This window comes from Mirounga leonina, unplaced genomic scaffold (assembly GCF_011800145.1).
Source record: "Mirounga leonina isolate KUSES-001 unplaced genomic scaffold, KU_Mleo_1.0 Mir_174, whole genome shotgun sequence".
NCBI classification, from domain to species: Eukaryota; Metazoa; Chordata; class Mammalia; order Carnivora; family Phocidae; genus Mirounga; species Mirounga leonina.
The window spans coordinates 57,350,422-57,376,027 of NW_023270451.1; the positions used below are offsets into that span (position 1 = coordinate 57,350,422).

At 35.6% G+C, this 25,606-nt stretch overlaps 1 protein-coding gene across 2 annotated transcripts in view; it reads right to left on the reverse strand.

The window, feature by feature from the left end:
* The window catches only part of TFEC (transcription factor EC), a 69,113-nt gene that overhangs the window by 29,807 nt on the left and 13,700 nt on the right, over positions 1 to 25,606 (reverse strand). Inside the window, exons 1-3 of one of the 2 annotated variants that reach the window (XM_035020962.1) lie at positions 19,942 to 20,219; positions 13,784 to 14,035; positions 4,732 to 4,818 (exon numbers count right to left, since the gene is read on the reverse strand). In XM_035020962.1, the coding sequence (XP_034876853.1) occupies positions 4,732 to 4,818; positions 13,784 to 14,035; positions 19,942 to 19,953 (351 nt within the window). In that variant the 5' untranslated portion in view covers positions 19,954 to 20,219. Of the gene's footprint in view, positions 1 to 4,731; positions 4,819 to 13,783; positions 14,036 to 19,941; positions 20,220 to 25,606 lie in introns of those variants that run through there. The other variant, XM_035020963.1, reaches the window with a different exon arrangement.

Sequence of the window (25,606 nt, forward strand, 5' to 3'; positions counted from 1 at the left end):
ATTTTAATAGAAGAGATGGCAGAAGAAATGCAAACAGATGCAGGTGGTTTAGTAGAATTGGTGATGCCAAGCTAATGAATGAATTCCAACAGTGTTGCATACATTTGCTCTTTGAAATACATTGTAAAAAAGAAACTGGCTGCAAAATGAAGAATGGACAATGAATTGTGGAGTTTTGAGGAGATAAGAGAAGATATTAAAAATTGGTCTTGGGCGCCTGCCTGAGTGGCTCAGTTGGTTAAGCGACTGCCTTTGGCTCAGGTCATGATCTTGGAGTCCCGAGATCGAGTCCCACATTGGGCTCCCTGCTCAGCGGGGGGTCTGCTTCTCCCTCTGACCCTCCTCCCTCTCATGCTCTCTGTCTCTCATTCTCTCTCTCAAATAAATAAATACAATCTTTAAAAAAAAATTGGTCTCAATTAATGAGAATTTTTACCAGGGCATAGCTGTGTATACCAGTAGAATAGGTGGTGAAAAGCCCTGCGAAATTTTGGTCATGTATTTGAGGTGAGTACTATGAACAACGTGGTGAAATTTTATCCATTAAGCTGCTCAGGTTGAGATGTGGAGTAAGATGAGAGAAGTTTAATCAGGGTAGGGGTTTTGCCAGGGAAGTAAAATGAAGAAAAACAGGGAGATATTAGGAGTGTTTGCAAGAGAATTGGTTAGAGTGCTTGACCAAGGACTCTAGACAGGTTAAGGAAATTTTCAAAATGTTGTGAGTGCAAAGTCATAGCTATTGAAAATAGTGATAGAGTACATTGATTTGGAGCTTGAACAATTGGTGAAATAAGAACACTACAGCAAAGGTACTGAACAAATAGAATGTCATGGTCAAAAAGTATGAAATAAAAATGTTATAGGTTAGAAAAAAATGGTAATAACAAGATCTAGGCTATCATCATGTGAAGGGATGGCTAAATGAGGAAGAGAAAAATACATTGACACTAAAGAGACTGAGAAACTGACAGGTTAGGATTTTGTCAAAAATATGATTAATCTGGCTGAACGTTTCTTGCACTTTGGCTCTTTGCAATCTCGTTTACATAGTTGTTGCAGTAAGAAGAAGCTGACAGATAGCTAGTAGAAACCTAGAGGTAACTTCTCTTTAATTATTCTGACTCTAGTCACTGATTACTCAACATTCATTTCTGGGTAAGAAATACTTGGGCTAAATTGATCTGTGAAGATTTTGAACTAGTTCATTCAACCTGGCTAAATGTGAAGGACCACCACAAGTGGTCCAAGATTCCCCTCAGCAGCTTCCAAGTTTCCCATCAACAGAAGTTATAACATGACTTTTAGTTAAGCCTATATGCAGTGGTCCTGAGATAAATCTTAGCTAAGTGAGATCCAAGGTTTTCTGCCTATGCCACAGCCAGAGCCTGCTAAAGTGATTAACAGCACCCTCAATCGATGGCCCCTGAGATTCTACAGCATTCTAGGAGAACTAGAGAAATTATATGTAAAGTACGTAGAAAAGTGAGTTTCAAGTAATAGGTGAGAAATTAATAATAATTATTGCTAATTGATAAATATCTCACTTTTGAAGTTTACCATAGGGACATCTGTTGGTTTAGCCTCATTAGAATTCACTGACATTTATTTTGGTAACAACTCCTGTTCTCATTCTCACTCTTAGTCTAGGTAATTTGTTGTGTGGGGTTGCTCAATCCACAGCTCGAGGGTGGGCCCAAGACCCAGAGAAATTGACTTAGGGATAGACATACGACAGACATTGCTCCAATAAGAATCATCCCAGGGATTTAACTGAAACAAAGGGGAAAAGGATGCTCTCCTTCTCTTAGGTTGCCAAGTCTGACTGAATGTATCCCTTAGGATGAATTTGGCTATAGCAATCAGAAAATCCTGACACACTTAGCTTATAAAATAAAGGGGAAAAAAATTTTACATAAGGTGAAATCCACAGGTAAAGAATTCTCCAGGGGCATATAAGCAGCATTTCTTTTGGCTTTTCTTCTCCCTTTGTTTCGTTTGGTTTTCCTTAGTTTATTTAGCTTCTGGGCAATAAAATGACTACATCAGTCACATTGTCCTACAACATCACAGAGAGGCAAAAACCTTCTCTTTCTTGGGTCTACTTTAAAGACAAGAAAATTCCCAGCGAGCTGCTCAACATGTCAAAATTGTAACACAAGCCCATTCTTAAAACCCTCTGCCAGGGGAAGTGGGGCCACCAAGATTGGCTTAAATTAATCAGAAACTTCTCTTCCTTGTGAAGAGGTAGATGTCTGAAAAAAAAAAAAAAAACTGGGTTCACAAGAAGGAACTATGTGCATAGCTAGGAATAGGCTATGGTAGTGTTTGCTCAACAGCTGGGAATAAAGCCAGCACAGAAGAAAACAAAGGCAAAGTTTCGGAGGGCCGCCCGCATGCGATAGTACTTAGGAATTTACACATGACATGAACCAACAAATTACTTTCATGCTTAAGTTCCAGATGAGCCAGATTCTACCATCTGTACCAAAAGTTCACTCGCTAATACTCTCACTCAAAGCATTCCTCTGAATCCAACAGGTCTTTATTTTTATCCACATGAACTATAAAAATCCTTCAGAGTTTCCCATCTCTGTTCTACCAGCCATTCTTAAACATTCTCTTTTTTCTCACCTCTTGCTTTTTCTTATGTTGCTCTCTTAACTTGCTACTTTTCTGTGTTCATGGCTACCTCTTAAAATCTTAACTATCCTTCATAACTATATTTCAAACATCATCTTTTCCTAAAGCACTTCCAAAAAATCTCAGTGTAATATGGTTTCCCCTTCACTTGAACCCCAGAGCAACTCTCTGACTAGTATTTCAAATGTACACATGTAGTATACTAAGAGTTCACATAAAAACAACCTTGGAGATAAAAATTTTTAATTACTCTTGTAATGCAGAAGAAAGCAGAGAGGTTAAGTGACTTGCACAACATCTAGATTAGAACCTGGGTTTAACACAGATCCACACTCTCCCTCCCTGCCCCTCAGGGGCACCTCTGTCACTGCCCCACTATCATGTGATCTCTTGACTTGTGAATTGCGTCTTAATCAACTTTAGTTTCCTATGGTACATGTATTATGCTTTGTACATAATACATATGGAATAAATATATTTGGTTAATTGAACTCTTTGGTTTTACATATAGATCTAGATTTATCAATGATTGCTGATTGGTCAACACAGATATTTCTTTGTATAAGTGCGGGTAGGCCAGTGGTATCTATCTTTTTAAAAGTACATCCTAGCTATCAAAAGCAAATTCCAGATAGTTATTGCCACCAATTTGCACTGAGTAAGCCATTCTATGCAGCCTCTGCAAAACAAGTAAGCTAATTTGACAAAGAAAATGTTTCAGTATTCACTTTTAATGAGTACTACATACAAAGAAAAGATTTCAGGAAATTAGTATCATTTCCTCAAACCCAGAAGTTGAATACTAGTTAAGAAAATAGTAACTTCATGCTGTGAAATTAGACAGAAATTATCATTAGTAATATATTTATCTAGAGAATTAGTCAGATTTCATGTAACTATGCTGCCTGAAATCTGAAGAGAGAAGCGGTAGAAAGAATTGTCAGTCCATCCTAAAAAAATAAAATAAAATAAAAATAAAACCTGCAAAAAGACTAGGTTTTAAACCTCATTTGACCTTTCTCAGATAATGCCAGTATTAGTGACCTGTTCTAGGGGGTCCTGCATACCAGAGAAAAGGAGAAAAGGAGGAAAGAGATACTTTTCTCTAGATATTCTGTCTGGGGAAAAAAAGAAAGAGAAAAGAAAAAAAGGCGTACTTTCTTCAATTTTTTCTTAAGGTCGTAAATTTAAATGTTCATCATTAACATATTCCAGCTCATTGATTTACTACACAATATATATACATTGATATACTACACAATATAGTCAGAATTCATTTTCTTTAAATGAAATGTTTAAAATAACAACTCAATCACAGTCTTCCTTATATTTTCTCATTTTTCTAAAAGGTCCAAAACTATAAACACACCAACCAACAGTAACCCTTCCAAGTAGGTGAAATGACCTTGCACACCCTTTACAAATAACATTTTTAGTGATTAATAAATGAATAATGAGAAGACAACAGCAATCAAACAGGAGATAAGATACCATCCCTTCATTGCATATCATTCCAGGAATTTGTGTTGATTGCAACATAAATGTCTCTACATGCCTTAAAGTAGGGTGAGGCCTGTTCTGCTTTTCTTAAGTTCATCTTTGATCTCTGGTTATTGGATCTAAAGTAAAGTCATATTTTTTGTTATTGTAATATTTTTTCTTGTCTCTACAAGGTTTAGAGCCTCTGAATCTGATTGTTCTTAGTTGTGGTAAAATTGTCAAAACTTAGGCATTAGCTTATGAGAATGTTTTGATTATATGCTGTGTTTCAGGAAATCTGAAGATTAAATCACTCACAAAAAATGCTATAGCAAATTAGATATATAATTAGATGGATGTTTATAAGGACTAGATAGATAGATGGGTAGATAGATAGATGGAATATCACAAGCCCTATCATCTTCCTCAATAACATTACATAATCTTTTTTCCGCACCAATAATATTTCCTAATATTCATCTGTTATCTTGTGTCTGGTTCAAAATGTAGGAGAAGACACCATTTACTAATCAATTAAATTTCTTTTTTTTATCATCAGATGCCATTATTTATTTCAATCTCATTGACCTCCTCAGGTCTGGAAACACTTACTGTTCTTTGCATTAGCAGAGGAGAATCTGTTCCTTCCTCTTTAAAACTTGACTCCATATCGATTATATCCTCAATTACGTCTTCCATCTAGCAAAATATAATACATTTAGAATACTGTGCATAATGATAAGAGTTGTGCTTCAGCCTGAATTCAGAGAGAAAAAATTTAGCAATCTTTAAAATTTTAAAGAATATTTAAATTAAGGTTATTTGTATATCAAAACCCAGACTACTTTAGAACTTAAAATGAAGAAATCCTGCCACTCTTTGATCTGTGTTGTTTTTCCATGCATTTGCTTCCACCAGCTGGCAGGTGATGGCTGGGCAATCACCCTGGGCTAGTCCCTTGGAAATCAGTATCTCTATAAATAGAGTGGTTATCATGAAGTGCCTCAAGCCAGAGCCCATGTACTTAACATGTAGAGAGATGACTTCCTACAAATGTTTTGATTGCATCTTACAGGTGGATATTCAAATAGCAGTGGTCAAACCAGCCAATTGGTCCACATGGATACAAACTACATGGAAACATATTATCCAGCTTTCCCTAATGGCTAATGATAATAATAGCAATATCAACAACAACAATAATCACTGACACCTAAAATAGTAACAAAAGCAAACATATAGTGTGGGAGGATATGCCAGGCACTTTCTCTGTGCTTTGCATACATCAGCTCATTTAATCTTCACAACAACTCTATGAAGTGGATACTATCATTACCTCCATTGTACAGATGAGGAAACTGAGAGGGGAAAAAAAGTGCTAAATATCTCATTCCAGATTACAAAACTGGTGAGTGACAAAGGCAGGATTGAAATTTTGGAAATCTGGCCCTAAAGTCCTAACTTAAGTCAGCTTTTTACTCCCTTTCTCAATTCCTTTCTAAAATAGCCTTCCTTCCCTCCTGTACTTTAGCTGGAGAAGATTTTAAAAGCTTGTACTTAAAAAAAAAAAAAAAAAAAAAGAGGGAGACAAACCATAAGATACTTGTAACTGCCAAGAACAAACTGAGGGTTGCTGGAGGGAAGTGGATGAGAGAATGGGCTAAATGGGGGATGGGGATTAAGGAGGGCACTTGTGATGAGCACTGGGTGTTATAGGTAAATGATGAATCACTAAATTCTGTTCCTGAAACCAATAGTACACTATATGTTAACTAACTAGAATTTAAATAAAAACTTGAAACAACAAAAAAAAGTCTCTCATCAAACCAAAAATAAATAAATAAAGGCTTGTGTTTTAAAAATACCATGCTTGCCCCCTCTTTCTCTCTCTGGCTCTAGCTCTCCTCTCTCCCATTATATTCTCTTTAGTGCAATTTTAAAATATGGTGTAAACTCAAAGATAATGAGAATGCTGAATTTATACAACTGTAGTACTCTGAATTTCCTATAACATATGCAGAAAAACTAGGAGTAAACTCGGAGAGACATATGAAAATATTTTACGATTCTGTTAATGTTATCTTCGAAAGCAACATTTCTGAGAACCTTAGAGAATTAAATATTCAGACTTCTATTAAGATACTCCTAAAGTTGATATGCCAAAAAATTGGAACACTTTTCAATATTAATTTAACAAATATTTGCTGAGCAATACTTATCACAAGACCTTGTTGTAAGTACTGGAGCTATAAAAGCAAACAGCACAAAGTCTCTGCCCTCTTGGAGTGATAACGCTAATGAGGAAACAGACAATAAACAGCTTAATAACAAACAGTGGTCTGAAGAAATTAAAGCAGGTAGGAAGAGAGCTTGATGGGAATGAGTGTTATTTTGGAAAATGGTCAGAGAAGGACTTACTGAAATTTGAACAAAGACATGAATACCATGGCGAAGAATAGTTCTTGGAAAGGAAGCAAAAATTACAAAGACCCTAAGGTAGGAAGATGAATGTTGGAGAAAGAATGTTGGTCAATGGGAATGAGGCAAGAGACAGTTTTGAGATTAAGTTGAAAAGTGTGCCCTCTAGGTTGTAAAACCCTCTAGGCCAGTGGTGTAGAACAAAAATTTCTGCAAGCATAGAAATGTCTTGTATCTGCACTGTTCAATACAGTAGCAACTAAGCACTTATGGTGACTGAGCACTTGAAGTATAGCTAGTTTAACTGAGGCATTAAATCTTTTCTTCTCAAGTTTTTATTTAAATTCCTGGGCTCAGGAACTAAATTTTTGATCTCATTGAATTTTTAAAGATTTTATTGAATTTGAATGAATTTAAAATTAAATTTAAAGAGCCGCATATGGGCTAGTGAGTACCATCTTCAAGAGGGCAGCTCTTGAAAATGGTCTGGATTTTTAAAATTAATTAATTAATGTTAATTTTTAAATTTGAGTGTAGTTGGGCGCCTGGGTGGCTCAGATGGTTAAGCGTCTGCCTTCAGCTCAGGTCATGATCCCAGGGTCCTGGGATGGAGTCCCACATCGGGCTCCCTGCTCAGCAGGGAGCCTGCTTCTCCCTCTGACCCTCTCCCCTCTCATGCCGTTTCTCTCTCGCTCGCTCTCTAAAAAATAAATAAAATCTTTAAAAAAAAAAATTTGAGTGTAGTTGACACACAATGTTACATTAGTTTCAGGTGTACAACGTAATGATTTGACGAGTCCATACGTTACGCTACGCTCACCGCAAGTGTAGTTACCATCTGTCACTATACAGCACTATGAAGGACAATTGAAACCTTTCCCTATGCTGTGCCTCTTAGTTCCATGACTTATTCATTCTATAGCTGAAAGCCTATACTTTGCACTCCCCTTCATCCATTTTGCCCATTCTCCACCCCTATTCCCTCTGTCAACCATCAGTTTGTTCTCTGTATTTATAGGTCTGATTCGGCTTTTTTGTTTGTTTGTTGTTTGTTTTGTTTTTAGATTTCACATGTGGTCTGGACGTTAGACATTAGTCCATGTGCATCGAGAGATCCTTAAAGGATCTAGGAGAGTAAGTATGCATATTTTATTTTCTTTTGTTTAGTACAGTCTATGAAAGTTTTAAAATATATTCTTGATTGTTACTAAACTCAAAATTTAATTTCATGATATTTTTCTTATTCAAATTTATCATTCCATGCACAATAAATTTGTACTGAACAGATGTAAAGAAGACCTGAGGAAAGAAGGATGCTAAACAGAGTTTATGGTAACAGCTTTTCTTTGGAGTACTTGTAGTAGTTTCAACAAAAACTATATATATATCATTTATCCCCTTTCTTCCTGGAAACTTGCATCATAAGTGACCCACTCTCCTGCATCTTTAGTTTTCTCCTGTTGTCAACAAATATGCTTAGGTTTCTCTTATTTCATTAAGAATCCTATCTTTCCTACTTGTGAAAACTCAACCTCCTTGGAGGCTCTTCTTTTCTTCTCTAACACTGCGATCCCTCATTTCTCTCATCCACCTACATGACAGTCTTTGCCCCTAATCTACTGAAGACATCGGTCCCTCCATTATCCTAAATTGATTTTCAGATCTAAAATCCATTCAAAATCTTGCTTCACAGCTTCCAGGAATCTTCAGAACTAATCACCTAAGAATCCAGTTGTTATTTTTAAAAAGACAATAACCACAACATTTTATATCAGATGAAACAGAAATAACATATTAGACAAAAGAAGAATTACAAATCAGCAGAATAAGTATCTTCAAAATGATAAATGAAGATGAAATACAAGAAAAGACAAATTATTTTGACTAAAATCAAAATGGAGATAATAGGTATGCAAAGTATGAGGTTCGAGGGCAAAGAAAAAACATTTATAAAATTTGAAAAGCTTAAAAATAAAGATCTACAAAAGACCAACCATGAAAATTTTCAACAACACTGAGTGCAAGAAGACAATGGGATAATAATTGAAGTATTAAAGGTAAAGAACTTTGAACCTAGACATTTATAACCAATAAGATATCCTTTAAGGATATGTGTGAAATAAAATTGTTCTAAGGCATAAAAACCCAGAAGTTTTAAGGCAAAAAGTCCTTTGAAAAACTCTTCCAGGAGGTACTCCAGTTAGATGAAAAATAAAACTATGAAATTGATATAAAATATAAGAAAATGAGTAAATAGGGGCGACTGGGTGGCTCAGTCAGTTAAGGGTCCATCTCTTGATTTCAGCTCAGGTCATGATCTCAGGGTCTTGATATCAAGCCCCATGTGGGGCTCCCTGCTCAGGAGGGAGTCTGCTTCTCTCCTTCTCCCTCTCCCTCTGCCCCTCCCCTTGCGTGCATGCTCTCTCCCTCTCACTCTTCAAAATAAATAAATAAATCTTAAAAAAAAAAAAAGAAAAAGAAAAATTAGTAAATAAATAAAATTTTTCTGGCCTAAACAAGAATATAAATAGACACACAGAGAGAGAGAGAGATACTATAAATCCTAATACAGGGAGATAGGTGAGAACAAGGAGATAAGACCATACTCAGGAAGATTTTTACTTAAGGGTGTGACATAGATCTTGCTGAACAATGATATAGATATAGAAAAAGATGTAACTATTGCATCTTAAAAAGTTAGAGAACAAAAAAAAGAGAGGGGCGCCTAGGTGGTGGCTCAGTCCTTAAGCATCTGCCTTTGGCTCAGGTCATGATCCCAGAGTCCTAGGATCGAGCCCCACATCAGGCTCCCTGCTCCACAGGAAGCCTGCTTCTCCCTCTCCCACTCCCCCTCTGCTTGTGTTCCTGCTCTCGCTGTCTCTCTCTCTCTGTCAAATAAATAAATAAAATCTTAAAAAAAAAAAAGAGAGAGAGAAACAACCTGTTCAATGGAGGATAGAAAAAAATGACAAATAATGAAACAAACTACCGTAATTTGAAAACATTAAAAAAGTAATAAATCCTAATAGTAATAACAAGAATGTAAATGAGCTAACACTCGGCTCAAGAAACTATCTCTCAAATTGGATTTTTAAAAGGTATTGTAATAGTTAAAATAAAACAAGAGAGAAAGCTGAAAATAAAGTAAAAAATGTACCACAAATATAACTAAATGGAAATCACAGTAGCAATGTTACTATTAGGTCATGTAAGATTCAAGATAAAATTTTAAAGGAAAAATAATATCAAATGATCATAAATTGATATGCACTTAAAAATATCTACAGCAACAACCTGTCAGAATTCTATAGAAAATAAATCAACAATTGTAGTTGAATATTTTAACTCATTTCTCTCAAAATCATAAATCTGAATTTAGCCTTCTCTTCACCTGTTCTTTAGGCCAGGCCTTGAGTCTTGTCATCCTCTAAACCACTCCATTTCTAAAATCTTAAATTCCATGATCTCATCAAAACACAATCTTCCTTTTAAATCCAATCTAGACCCTGTTGCAAATCAACAAAACAATTTTCAGACTCTCTGTTTTTTCCTTATTAGCTTTCGGCCCTGTCATCCCAAACATCCCAGGTTTCAACCTCTCCACCTCCTGTCAACTCTGAAATCAAGGTGGAAGAATGGTTTCTGCCAACCATCCTACTGAAATTCCTTTTGTTGTTACTTTCCTTGACTGCTGAACAGCCAAATTCAATAGATATTTATCAGCCCTTATTTTACTAGACTTGGCTGCTACACTTGAGTGTATAGTTCAGTCCCTCCTTCTTTAACTCTTTGGCTTTAATGACACCACACTGGCTATCTTTTTATTTTACCTTTATAGTCCCTCCTCTCTGACCACCTGCTAAATATTGCTGATGGCTCAATCCATCCTTGGTTCTCTGCTCTCTTTATTATATTCATGATCATCAGGAGCTCTCTTTCTCATGTGAACTTTTAAGTATTCCGCCCCCCTCCATGCTGACAATTCTCAAATCTCTTCTTCCAGTCTAGATTACTCTCCTCAAGGCAAAAATCTCTAGCTGTCACTGGCCTCTCTATATAGTGGTCTCCCAGATACCTCAACTCTAGCATGTTCTAATAGAGGGTCTCATCATCTTTCACTGCATTATAGAAATAACCTCCCACCTGGCCCTCTCCCTCCAGGATTCCTCTCCTCCATAGCAGACAGAATGATATCACAGTCAAATCTGATCATGTCACTCCAGCCCCTGCATTTAAACCTTTCCAGGATTTGAAATTGCTTAACATGGAGTGCCAGCCTTTCTGTGATTTGTCTATTGCCTACACCTCTGATGTCACCTTTTGCTACCACCGGCCTCTCTTTTTCTGATCACTTCATTTTCTGCTGTTCCCCATCTTTATTCTCCACTCATGCTACCTCGTCTGTGTAAATGCCCCACTAGTCACTTTCTCTAGGTTCTACTATTGACATTTCTGAATAAGAAGAGCACTTTCATGCTCCTATCTGTACCATTGTCCTTTCTACATAATATTATAATTATTTGCTAACTTTTGTCCTTTTCCCTTCAACTTATAGCTCCTAGGAGGTACAGCAGATAAGAAAACAAGACAATGAATAATTAAAACATAGCATGTGCTATGAAAATGCTGCAATAAATGCAATTTTTATCCACAGGATACGGGTGTTATTATGAAAAGTCAGAGAATAAGCACTCATCTACACAGGGAACCACCAATAAAATCACCTTAGGGAAGAAACCTGAAATGAATTTTGAAGAGTGAGTTAGAATTATCTCAACAAATGGTGGAGACTGAATGAGTAGATGATAAAGAAAGGACATAAGAATAGAGAACCTGGCCACCGTGAGAAGCACTAGTGAACCCACATGCTGAAGCAGAGTGCCATGGAGCAACTGAATGATAAGTCTGGGTCAGGAGGCAAGGGTTAAGTATGGAAGGGTCCTGTGTGCCATGAGTATAAATTTTATCCTGGAAAGGCCCAGGCTATAAAATGCTTCTTTTAATTTTATATTTCACTGTCTCAGAGACCATTAATCACCAAGTTACTCCTGATACCAACCCCCAAATCCGGAATCTGAGGATACTCTCACAGACTTACTCTGTAGTAGCTATGATATCTGAGGTCTTCTTTGAATTAATAAAATGTTCTCGGATGTCCCAGGAAGATAAGCTTAGGAGAAAGAAACACCAAAGAATGGCAAAAGCCCCATCTCCTGAGCCCCCACTCTGCCTTTGTGTCAGGACCTTTAAAAATGCAAACATCAAAACAACTCTTCTAGTCGTAGGAATGCTGGGAAGAGAGGTTAAGGACTGAGACCGCATGGCTAGTAAGTGGTGGTTCTAACCCAATGCAGTCTGACTCTGAAGACTGCACATTGCTGCTCTGTGACATGGACTCCGAGCCTGAATCAAAGAATATTAGAAAATTGCAATGACATAGGATACATCTTAGCTGTGAAAGATAACAAGACTGTGAATGGTGGCAGTATGTTAAAATGTTCACATGATAAGTGGACTTCCAAGAGAACAACACTGATTAAAACTACACACACTGAATAAAATTATGATTAAATAGACATTAATGATAGAAGAAACTTTATATACACAGTCGAAGGTACAATGGTTTAAAAAATAGAAAAAAAAATTCTGTAGCCAATGTGCACATCGCCCCAGAGCGCTGCACCTTTTGGGCCTTTCAGCCATTTTCTGCCACTCCCTTTGATGGGCACCACCTACAAGACCACTAAAATCACATAAATTTCCCTTATTATGTAAAAAATTATTATAAAAGAAAAGGTAAGCTGTGTGCCTAGGGAATAAAAACATTTACTAAGAAAAACTAAGAACACCAATACATGTTACTCATCCTTTCTTATTTTTTAGAAAACATATTTCATAAGATACATAATAAGATCATTTTCTGGGTTTTGCCTGGAACTGACTGGTATATGCATATCCTTTGGGATTTGTTTTTTCCTTTAGAAATCAATCTTCTACACAATGAAATGAACTTTGGAAGAAGGTGGTTGTAAGATAAATTGTATTGGTTGAGTTCTAATATTTACTATACAGATGATTTTCATCCTACATATATTTTTATGCCCTTCATAGAGTGAATAGAGAAACTAGCTCTACATTCATTTTTTTTAAATTCTTTATATAGTCACTACAGAGAAGTATCAGTAAATATCCATGTGGAGACTTATGCTCAGTTTTAGATTTCAATGAGTCCTGTTTTGTGGCTGTTTCATATTTTATTAAACAGTCTACCAGAAACTTATTATTTTCCCTTTTCCAGATGAACGTGAAATTTGCAAAAAACGAAATCTTCCTCTACCACTTGGAATTCACATAATGGGACACTGAGCATTATTCTTTGGTGACTGGAGACTACAGACTTCATAACTAAAAAGCAGCGACCTGAAATCAGTAATAATCATCAGGAATGTAGACTGGGAGATTAAATGTGGGAGATCACAGGACCATGGCCCATCTAACAAATAAAATGGAAAAAAAAGAAGAGGAAATGAATAGAAAGCTCAGCTATGAATGTTGTTTTTCTTCACTGAGATATTAAAGGAAGTCTTTTCCCCGGTTCCGGTGGTTTGCCAGTTCAATTCATTCTTCAGTACTTTTCGAAGGTTCATTCATAAGCAGGTCATGATAAATATAAACTCCATGAAGGTACACATTCTTACTCATTTTGTATCCCTGGCACCTCTAAATTCCTGTTATTTAGTCAACGGTGGACAAGTATTTGTTGAAAATAGAAATGAATGAATAAATAATTAATAGTAAGAAATCCAAATGTAATTCCATACAACATTAAGTGCAGTAAGATTTTTAGTCTTATTTTAGAGCACATACTGACTGCTATTTAAACAACTTCTTCCTGTTTTATTTTAATGGGTATTTAAGATAATATAGCTATCAATAAATATTTTAACTAAATACACACCAGAAAATCCTTACAAAGCTAAATCTTCCTAACATAAATTACTGTTAGAGCCTATTTTGACTCACATTGATACACAACTGAAATGAGGTATTGAGAAATGAATTGTTATATTTTATTATGCATAGGAATCAATATGTGCGTAACTATTACAAATGAATACATTAAGACATCCCTTTTGTTAAGTGCATTTGCATTTGGAATGTTTAGTATCAAAATGTGGACTTTAATCTCTTTAAATTTTTTTTCAAAAACGGATTATATGTTTTTATAAGTAGCTATCAGACATACATGCCATTCCACATTGTCATCTTCTTTCCCAAGCGTTAGTAACCTGGTGAGTGGATTTCCAGTAAGGCCAGTGTCACTCTCGGCAGATGGCTCTCCGTGCTGCACCAGAAGTGCACTGCCTGGTGGTGGAGGGTGTGACCGTTTAAGAGTCTGGTTGACAATCTGGTAGTCAAGGGTCATGAAGGGTTTTACTTGTTGTCTCTGTACTTTCTGTAGCTGGGACTTTGCAGGACTTTCCAGATGTGCCGAGACCTACGGAATAAAAACCAAATGAATACAATGTGTAGTATCATCTGGTGAATCAGAGTTCCACTTTAAACGACTTAATTATGACAATAGACACATTACAACATCTACTTCTCTCGCATTGATGGTTTATGCTTCTGTCATAATTTACGTATGATACTAATGGATGATAGTTTCTAAGAAGTAATTTAAACCTTCTAAAATAAAATATATATTTAAAACAACTGAAGACTAAGGAACATATAAAATATTTAAAACAATATTTAAAACAAATAAAAATACTAAAAACTTACTAAAAACTGAAAGAAGTAATTTAAACTTACTAAAAATAAACTTACTAAAACTAACCAAGTTTTTAAGAATAGCTCTCAGTCTGTCTTGGGCTCAGGTCATGATCCAGGGTCCTGGGATCAAGTCCTGCATTGGGCTCCTTGCTCAGTGGGGAGCCTGCTTCTCCCTCTCCCTCTACTGCTCCTCCTGCTTGTGCACTCTCTCTGTCTCTCTCTGTCAAATATATAAATAAATAAAATCTTTAAAAAAAAAATAGCTCTCAAAAACATGTAAGTGAACCAAAATTTGAAATGAATATATAAGCAACAATACTTTTTGAGGTTCTAGAAAAAGAAGCTTAAAATAATACAAGGAAAATATAGTAATTTTCATATAATATATATTTCTTGGATTTTTTATATTACATATAAATATTCCATGGAACATAATCACAACTATTTTTTATTATTTTTTTAAAAAATTATCCGTGATGAGCAGAAACTAGAAATATACATACCCCAAATATTAAGTATGATACTTTATGGGTAGTGAAAATCTAAGTAATTTTTTCCATATTTTAAAAAAATTTCTATGCTAGACTTATTTTTAACTTATTTTTTAAAAAGATTTATTTGAGAGAGAGAAAGAGCGCGAGTGCCCACGGGGGCGGGGGGAGGTGCAGACAGAGAGGGAGAGGGAGAGACTCTCAAGCAGACTCCCTGCAGAGTGTGGAGCTCACTCTGTGCTCCATCCCATGACCCTGAGATTATGACCTGAGCCAAAATCAAGAGTCAGATGCTTAACCGACTGAGCCACCCAGGCACACCCTATTTTTGTTTTTAAAAATCTTATTTTTAGGAGCCCCTGGCTTGATCTTGATCTTGGGGTTGTGAGTTTGAGTCCCATGTTGGGTCTCGAGATTACATAGATACATACATACATACATACATAATCTCACTTTTAAGCCTTTCTGTAGTCTCACTTAATAATAATTGTGTAGATTATTATAAATTGAAGGAAGCATTCAGAGAAAAATGTAACCGCCGTCATGTGCCAACTAAACAACTGTCCAGTATTTTGAAATCCCTTTTCAAAATATAGCCTTAAAATTCGGTTAGTTATCACAGTTAACAATATTACATTAAGTGCAAAAGTGCAATTTTAAGCATGTATGTCAAGCTTTTCCTTTAAAAGACTTTGAAAGTAGTATTGCCTGCCAGTCCTCTTTATATTTACTATGCTGTGATGTGGCTTCTAATACATTTTCCTCAAGTGGTCTATATATAAACCTATTTAATATTTCCCTCATGTTAAACAATAGTAAAGATTGCTGTACAGTGCTTATTTTTCCTTTTATTTCAGCTAAACAAACTACTCCTTAAATCCTTTAACATGCATTAGCCCAGATAAATAGCCTTTACAAAGTATTTTGCATTTAAATTAGCTGGTTTGGGGTATAATATTGTAGTAGTTACTTTAGTTTAATTCTGTTATGCTGACATTTTTAGCATTATTTTAATTGTACTACCATAAAATAATTTTTCAGTCATATAAAAAAGATTAAGGTTGGTAATAAAGATTACACATATTACTAATTATATTGCTATGAGCTTTACAGTTGTAAAATAACATTTCATTAAGATGCCAGTGATAATTTTTCTAGGGTAGCTATTTAGATTATCTTACAGTTTTAGTTAATCCTTCTTAATCTGTATACATTTACAAAATATACATTATAAATAGCATCTTCAGATTTACAAATCATACAATGTAACTGAAGACTAAGGAACATGTATCCCTACAAACGAAAAATGCCTCTTGTTCTAAGAAAAGTATGTTGAATCAGAATTTACAACATTCATTAACTAATTCATTTTTTACTTTTCATCCATTGACTCTAAGAGCTTTCATTAGAGTACTTATTACATTTGGTGTTACATCAAGAGACATCGTAAATGTGATCTCAGGGCTCTCCAGGCTTATGATCTAGTTGGGCAGTATTAATATCAACCACATTAAAAACAATATGATAATAATAATATGCAACAAGTACCAGGATATTTACATTCATTATTTCCTTTAATCTTTGTTACAACCTTAGGAGGGAAGTATCATTACTATCCCCACTGCACTATGTAGATGAAGCCGCAGAGACAGAGAGGTTTAATAACATGTCTCTTATCACTCTGCTAGTAAGGGATGGAGCTGGAATACAGAGCCTGCCTTCCTAAACACTATGCAATATTGGCTCTTGAGTAAATAATTGAAATGACTGGAGTACAAAGGAAAAGCTCAGTGGTGTATACAATGAATTAAAAATGCCACAAAAAGGAGTGGATTTTTAAAACGAATTATAAAAGAAAGTGGTTATAAATCAGGTGTTGGAAAGAAATGGCCTTGCACAGGGTCAAAGGGAGGGAAATCTCAAGTGCAAAAGATCAAAGAAAACAAGAAAGAAGACAAGAAGTTGGGAGTCAGGGGCGCCTGGGTGGTTCAGTTGACTAAGCTTATGCCTTGGGCTCAGGTCATGATCCTAGGGTCCTGGGATGGAGCCCACATTGGGCTCCCTGCTCAGTGGGGAGCCTGCTTCTCCCTCTCCCTTTGCTGTTCCCCCTGCTTGTGCTTTCTCTTGCTCTCTCTCCCACTCTCTTTCAAATAAATTATTTTTTTAAAAAAAAGCCTCTACATCTGCAGCCAAATAAAGAGGTATTCGTTAAAAAAAAAAAAAAAAAAGTTGGGAGACAATTACTAATGTTAGTTGTGAAAAAGAACTCACACGAATACGTTTCCTTTCTCAAAACAAGACCATCTCCTCTGTAGACCATTCTATACAGAGTTGGAGTAAAATATAAAATGGGATCAACTCTAATTCTGCCTAAATTATTGAGGTTTTGTTTTTTTTAAAAGAGAATTACAATGGGTTAGCAGGCAAAAGTGAGGACCATCTGAGACCCCATCTATAGAACATTTGTAGAGTAAGCATAAGGGACTAAAAGCTTAGTGGAGCAGGAAAGATTCAATGGAATGTGAAAAAACTACTCCCCAGAAAACCTACATCACCTCCAATCATGATCTGATTATCAGAACAATGAGACATCTAAGTTTTAAGCAGCAGCTAAACCATGTGCAGCCTATTTTTTAAAGATTTTATTTATTTATTTATTTATTTATTTATTTATTTATTTATTTATTTATTTAATTTGACAGAGAGTGCGCACAAGCAGGGGGAGTGGGAGAGGGAGAAGCAGACTCCCTGCTGAGCAGGGAGCCCATGGGGCTGGATCCCAGGACCTGAGCTGAAGGCAGATGCTTAACCGACTTAGCCACCCAGGTGCCCCTTGTGCAGCCTATTTTAAAATACTTTTAAATTGCTTGGCATCTGAAGACACAGCCATAAAACTATCGGATTTCTCTTACTGAAGGTCCCAGCATTTTGTGAGATGAAGTAGATGAAATGATAGGTTGCCATTGTTCATTTATCCACTTATTCAAGAAATATTGAGTGCCAAGCGTATATTTGTCAAGTGGGACACCAAAGGTAGAAGGAAAATCAGCACAATACCTGCTTTCATAGAGTTGTGGTCTAGTCAGAGTTTGGACAGGCAAGAAAAATACGAGATCTCTAAGGGCAAGGACTGTGTTTCTCTTGCTGACCTCTTTCCTGCCATACATCCTGTTCATAACCCAGAGAATGGCACCCAGCAGGTGATTAAAAATGTGTCCACATGTGTTGAATGAATGAATGAATGAGTCATTGAAGTACAGTGTTTGAATAACTATGGTGACCACAGAGAACTTGGGGAATCTACTAGAAGAGCTGGTAAACCAAAACCAGAATGTCAAAGTCTTCACCTAGAAAGCTGGAGCAGCTGTAGACTGTGATTTGGTTCATTGGACTGTCAAAGAAATTAAGACCATCCAAATGTAAGGAAATTTTTCTTATGAAAACAAATAAGTAAATCACATCCCCAGAACTCAGTACCATGCTTGAACATTATCACTCTGATATGCTGCTATTGCAAACTAAACATAACAATGGTCACGTTAAGTCTAATGTCTATATGCAGAAATCCGTTTTATTTCACTTAAAAGAATGTACTTATAGTTTCCCCATTTTCCAAAATGTTACAAATAAATATGAAGTGTGAATGTGGTAAGAGATGATTTACACCAGGAAATGTAGACTGAAGATTAATATTTCAGTTGAGTACAAAAACTTACCCATGAGCATCCTGGCAGCCAAGGAAAAGGGAAAATTTAATATATATATTACATAAATATACATATTAAATTTATATATATTACATATATATTATATATAAGGTGGAACCTTATGATATTGCAGACATTTGAGTATTTTTGATCTATAAATAAGTGTTGGTTCCATATGGGTCATATTTCTTATTAAGTAATTAGATCATACCAGTTCTGAGGAAAGACAAATATCTTTACAAATATCTGAGAATTTATAAACTGGATTTTTTCATGGAGGACTTGAACAAAATATTGAACAAAATCCCAATAGGAGTTTTTGTAAAATACGCAATGAAATTCTTCATATGCCCATATATTTAGAAAATTGTCTTAAGTTGGGTTACCCAGGAAATATACTCTGAGACATGCCTGCAGGAGGTTTGTTGGGGGGTGATTTCAGACCTTAGCCACAGTAGGGTGAGGAGAGCAGGATCAGGTAGGTGGAAGAGTGGCTAGTTGTGAAGGGGATCGTCTAGGCAATGCACCATAACATCCACTATGTTTATTTCTGATCAAAGGCCCAAAGCATAATATGAATCAGCTCCAGTGAAAAGCCCAAATACATAACCTTGTACAAACCTGACTGGACCCTTAGATAGCACTCAGCCTCCAGAGCAACTTACACCACTGACTCCACCTTCAGATAGACTAATCCAGACTCACCTGGTAAAATCTTCACTCCAACAACAATTGTCTCAAACTAACCTTTAGATGGAAATTATGCTATTAAAAAATAAAGTTCCATCATTTGGAATTTAAAAAAATGAAAAACTTAGTTTAAAATGTCTATTTTTTTAAAATGTTTTAAAGGTAGTTTAGATTCCCATGTTCTAATAAAGGGATGTGGTCTTTTAAGAAATTAGAAATAATGTATTAGTGAGCTATAAAAATGCTTAGATCCACTAATAAGAGAACTAGGGCAATGTGCTTAATGGGCAAACTATTTTTAAAAAATGAGAATCACACAAACTCCTGCAAATACAATAAGCTAACGGGAAGGAGTTGGTCAGGAAGCAAAAAAATGCATTCTCCTGGTTGCAGGAAACAATGACTGGGGAATCACATCACAAATGCAAAATGTATGTATCTGTGTGTGCATTTTTTTTTCCTTTTTCTATTTGTTTGCAGACTAGAACAGATGCAGGAATCCTGAGAGAATTGATAGAGGTCCGCGAGAAAGCAGCCAAATGTCAGAGAAAAAAGTCAGCTATCATTCTCTGACAATAGCAGGTGAAACAAGAAGAAATTATTTAGGGTAACTGATGTCTGATAAAATTTTTTGAAGTCTCAGAATTTAAATCAGCCTTGGGAGGGTTCAATTTTACACATCAGCAAAGATTTTGTTAGAAATTAATTAAGATTAACAAAATGTTATTAAGTGACGCTACCTGCATTTGCATCGAAGATCTCCTGGTAGGTAGAAGACTGTGGAGTAATGTGGGCCAGCCATGCAGTGCTGGCTAGAAGAACTCTCTATGCCCCCACGTGGAGTCATTCTTATTTTCACACAGTGGCTTTCAAATTATGCTCCTAGATACATGAGTTCATTCCTCCAATTTACTTTTCAGTGTTCTATACTGTAGTCTTTTGACCTAGTTCTTGTATGGGTTTCATATCCCATCCAGTGGATAACAACAGAGAGAACATAATGTACAAAGAAATTTTAGAAGCAAGTAGGAAGTTGCACCAAAAAAATCTTTGAAGGACTCCAACAAACCCTGTGATTCTCTAAGATTGTCTGCTTGTATCATATCTCCTTAATAGTGCTGTACATCACAAAAAAACTTATAAACATGATTCCCACATATATATAAGCTTCTTTTAAAAAGTTATCTTTTTATAGAGAAACCATAAGATGATGATAAAAGCCCTCAGCTAATTCTTTCAACATTTACTTAGAGTTTAACATTTAATGAGAGTTTGCTCTTTGTTAAAGCTAGTCCCAAGGGAAAGTCATTCCTCTCTAGAAAGCAGGTCTATGACCCACATGTCACTATCCACCTGGAGACCACTTATCTAAACTGAGGGCACAGGACCTGGGAGGAGATAAAACACCTTCTGGGTACTGGCCTTTTGAAACTCAAAACTAAAAAGTGATGGCAAACATCACACAAGCAATTATCTCAGTAACAAGACTTTTTATCACCATTAATTTGACTAGCCAAACTAATCAATCAAGCAAACATGGGCACCTACCTAATAAGCAGGTTTAGACTATTTGCAAGAACAGAAACAGAAATATATTCAGCAAGAAATAGATTTATAGTAAATATAGTACCTCATGATAGTAAAGAAAAATATGTACATTGTCACCAAACACACACATACACACACATTTGCATGTATGTACACATTCACATACCCCTATCGAAAAGCAAGACAGACAATCCCATTCACTACAACATGACAGTCCTTATTGAATTTTGTTAATTTTGTACTAAACTTAAATTTAATAAATGAAGTAAAAGCTTGGACATCATAAGTGAATAATAGGTGACTATTCATTATGTTCCTAGCATCAGAGGTATATAAGAAGAAATCTATTTTGGGGGACTTATGAATCTACTACCTCTAGGTACTTACTCATAAAAGCCACATGACATTTGTTAATGTTATATAGTAAAGATTAATAACTCATTTCTTCAAATCTTACTTTCTTTGCAGCAGTCTTTGGATATGATATACCCATAAATCTCATCTTGACTAAACCTAAAATTATACAGTCGAGCTTGTCTGATTAAGATATAACTACTGAACAAAGTAGGGCCCGGTTCATCAAAAGTTTTACTTAGATTTTTGAATAAGTGTCAGCATATTTCAGCTGAGTATTATATAACCCAAAGCTATTTAATGGATAATAATATAAAATGTGATTGTAACATAGTCTTTCAGTCCCAATCATTTGAATTTGGATAATTCCAATGGTACGTCTTTGAGAAGAGACCCACAATTAAGAGACTTTAAAGAGGCATGAATATTATTAAGCAGAGTTTTTTTTTAATTCAGTAGTGTTCTAGCAGTAAAAATGCTTGCACTCCATGAGCACTCATATTTACACTATGAAGTCTAAGCTTCCCTTACAACTCAATCTAGCTCCATCTATACTTGCATTGATTTGTTTTGTTTATGCTAGCACCTCAGGAAAATTATCATATTATACCTTTAAAAGATTTAGAACAAATATCAGCAATAATTATTCTGATCTGTTTCTTAAGAGCATGTGTATTTGGAATTTTTGAGCCATAAATATCAATTAAGAATCACATCAGAGACTGACCACCTCATGTTGGCTTTAAAAGAACACAACAGGCCATGCACACACTATAGTCAACTGGCAATATCATCAATGACCAAAATAAGTTAATATGAAACATGGAGATAACTTGAGCCATAATACTTTAAAATACATTTGACCCTGCACTCACAGGTTTAGCATTCACTGATTCTACAGATATTTTTTTGAGTGCCTCCTACACATCAGATTTTATGCTACTATAATATGTTCTGGGGATATAATTATGAACAAAACAGACATAACCCAGTCTTCAAAGGCTTCACAGTCTATTGAGAGTGATAGATAACTAAACATGTAATTGTAACACAATTGATAAATTTTGTGGAAGTAAAAGGTATCTCAAAAACAAGCAGACAGACCTAGATAAAAAGGGAAGCAAGTTATTCAAATGAATATGTGTGCCTCTATACAGTAACCATTTATGTAACAGTGGTGAGCAAAGTGAAACATAGTCCCTCTCCTTATGCAGCTTATGGATAGGTGGAAGAGACAAGGTTTTAGTCAAACAATCACACGAATGACTGTAAATTCTCAAATGCTGTAAGAATAGGAAGGAGAGATAGACAAGACTATGAGCATGTGGACAGAAATTATCCAGATAGAAGTTAGGGATGGTTTACCTAAGGAAGGGATGGTAGGGCTGGATCTGGAAGATGAAAAGGAAGTAACTAGAGCAAGAGTATAAAGAATGCATTCCAGGGAGGTGGAACAGCATGTGCAAAGACCGTGATGGGAGGAAGGAAGATGAGAAAAATGCTTGAGAGGAATGAAAGGACTGGAGCAGAGAGATTACAGTGTGATCTGGGACTGAGGAGGCCAGTTGGGCCAGTCCATGCAATGCTTTTAGGTGTATAAAGGTGTCTTATTTTCCTTATCACAGGGAAGGGGACACTAGCAGTTCAGTTGGATGAGTCCTAGCGAGGTAAAAGGAGAGTTCAGGAAAGAAAAATGGGTTGCCTGAACTAGGATCATGGGATAAGGGTGAGGTAATCACATGGAAGCAAGTAGCTGGATTTCAGAAATGTTTAGAAATGGCACCTGAGTTTCTGGCTTAAGTGACTGAATGGATTGTGATGCCCTTCACAGAGAGGACTGGGGTTTTGGGAGGGACAAAGAATCATAAGTTTGGTTTTGAACACACTGAGTTTGTGATGTTTTGAAGGTGTGAAGTAGGCAGCCAGATACATGGGTCTGGAACTCAGAAGTATGGACTGTGGATAAAACTAGCTTGACATTTACACTTAGATGGTAACTGATGAGATGATTTGGGGAGGATGCACAGAATTACAAGATGAGAGGGCCTAGAACTGAACATGGTGGATGCCCAAGCTCTAATTACACATCAGGCAATCAATTCTGATTCTAAACTCTAGCTTTTCCCCAGATCCCATTGATTTTTTTAAATTTTATTATGTTATGTTAATCACCATACATTACATCATTAGTTTTTGATGTAGTGTTCCATGATTCATTGTTTGCGTATAACACCCAGTGCTTCATTCAATACATGCCCTCTTTAATACCCATCACCAGGCTCACCCATCCCCCTACCCCCCTCCCCTCTAGAACCCCCAGTTTGTTTCTCAGAGCCCATAGTCTCTCATGGTTCGTCTCCCCCTCCAATTTCCCCCCTTTCATTTATCCCTTCCTACTATCTTCTTTTTTTAAAACATATAATGTATTATTTGTTTCAGAGGTACAGGTCTGTGATTCAACAGTCTTACACTTTTCACACGTTTTGCAAAGTGTTCACTTGAAGTTTGTATGTGTTATACAGTCGAATAAATCCCCCTTAATTAATTTAGTTTTTCCTATTTCCAGAGTTATATATTCAACCCTTTGATATAGATTTAGAATTATTTTCCCAATCCAAGGGCATTACAACTCTCTTTATCAGTCCTCAACCTTTTAACTGTAATTCCAGAATCCCAAAATTCTGAAAATCAGAAGTTTGTTTTTGTTTTTGTTTTAAGTTTGGTGCAAACCTATTTGGTGGCAAAATCAGATCTGAAATAAAGTAAGGCTATTTATAATCTATCTTTATCTCACTTATAGTAGATATTCATAGGCTTTGCTGCAGATACATTAATGTGTTTGAGTATGGCATCCTGTCTTGGGCTTCTCTGTATGTACTACATTATCTTTCAATATCTGAAATACTGAGAATTCTAAAACACATCTAGCCCTAGGTTTTTGGATAATATATTTTGTATTCTTTTTGTTTATTGAGTGAACAGCCTGAAGAAAGTACTATGCTATATGTTTTACATAAATAATATTATTTAATCTTACAATATCATAAATAAAAAACTTGAATGGGCCTTCACAATTATTTTTCAAAACTTCAGCACAATATTTAACTTCATTTTATTTTCAGAAACTATAATGTATTAAAAATCAAAATTCATATTGAGCAATATGTTATCTCTTGGGGAAGTAATGACATGAGGAAATGTCCTTTCTGATTCAACAGACTAATTGAATGAATGCAAGATGTGTTTTTCTTTCAATAAGAAGGAATGATTCAGTTGTAACATATTTTGATATTAGACATATTTGTATGTAGTGCTTTTAGCTGTATTTAAATGAGTTAATACTCTTCTCCAAAGCTTTCAGAAGTTTCTCATACAATTAAATTGTCTTCTGTAATGTAGAAATATACAAGTTAGTTGTTTCAGCTAGATTCAGTAAAATGTCTTAAATTTCTTTTTTAAAAAGTTTAACTGGGGCACCTGGGTGGCTCAGTTGGTTAAGCGACTGCCTTCGGCTCAGGTCATGATCCTGGAGTCCCGGGATCGAGTCCCGCATCGGGCTCCCTGCTCAGCGGGGGGTCTGCTTCTCCCTCTGACCCTCCTCCCTCTCGTGCTCTCTGTCTCTCATTCTCTCTGTCTCAAATAAATAAATAAAATCTTTAAAAAAAAGTTTAACTGACTACATTAAAGCTTAAACATTAATATTTATTAAAAGGACTTTTACAAGTCCTCTTTGCTTCAGAAAGCAACAATTGTGTTTAGATGATACTTTATACTTCACAGTTACTTTCAACTTAAAACAAAGCTCTCATGTAATGGTTAAACACACTTTTTCTCATCCTCAGTCTAGTGACCTTAAATCATTTTCATTATGAAGTTGTAAATGTTCTTTCAAGGATTCAGAGAATAAAGGAGAAACAAGAGTGACTTCTTTAAGAGGTCTTGTTTCAAATATCTTGGAAAGTCATCAGTGCATTTATTTTTAATTTTACATGTTCTAAAATAGATCCAAAACCATCAATAAGAACACCTGGGACAAATTCCAAACCTCCTTATAATACTTGCCATCATTTGCATCATTCTGTTACAAAGGCATTATATTTTTCATTCTTAATATATCTTAATGGTTAGATTTGGGATAATATCAATATATTGTCAATTTATACAGACCTTGTTGTAAAAGAAACTCATAGGCCACTTAGGGTAGTTGAATTTATAACAAAGAAATTCATACATTTTTTTTGGTGAGAATAAAAGGATCGCAGAGGTTTATTCCTGAAAAAAATTCTAAACAATTCTAATGGTTTTATACTATCTCAGGCTTGAAAACTTTTTATGTCCCTTATCTACTTTATGCGTTGATATATGATCATCAATTAATGAAGTCATTTTTATGATAATAAAATGTCATCATTAGAACTGTGGTATTCTAGTCTAACCATTTTCTAAAGAATATGATTGGGGCATTTTAGGTAGTTAAATATTAAAATAATCTAATTGAAAATG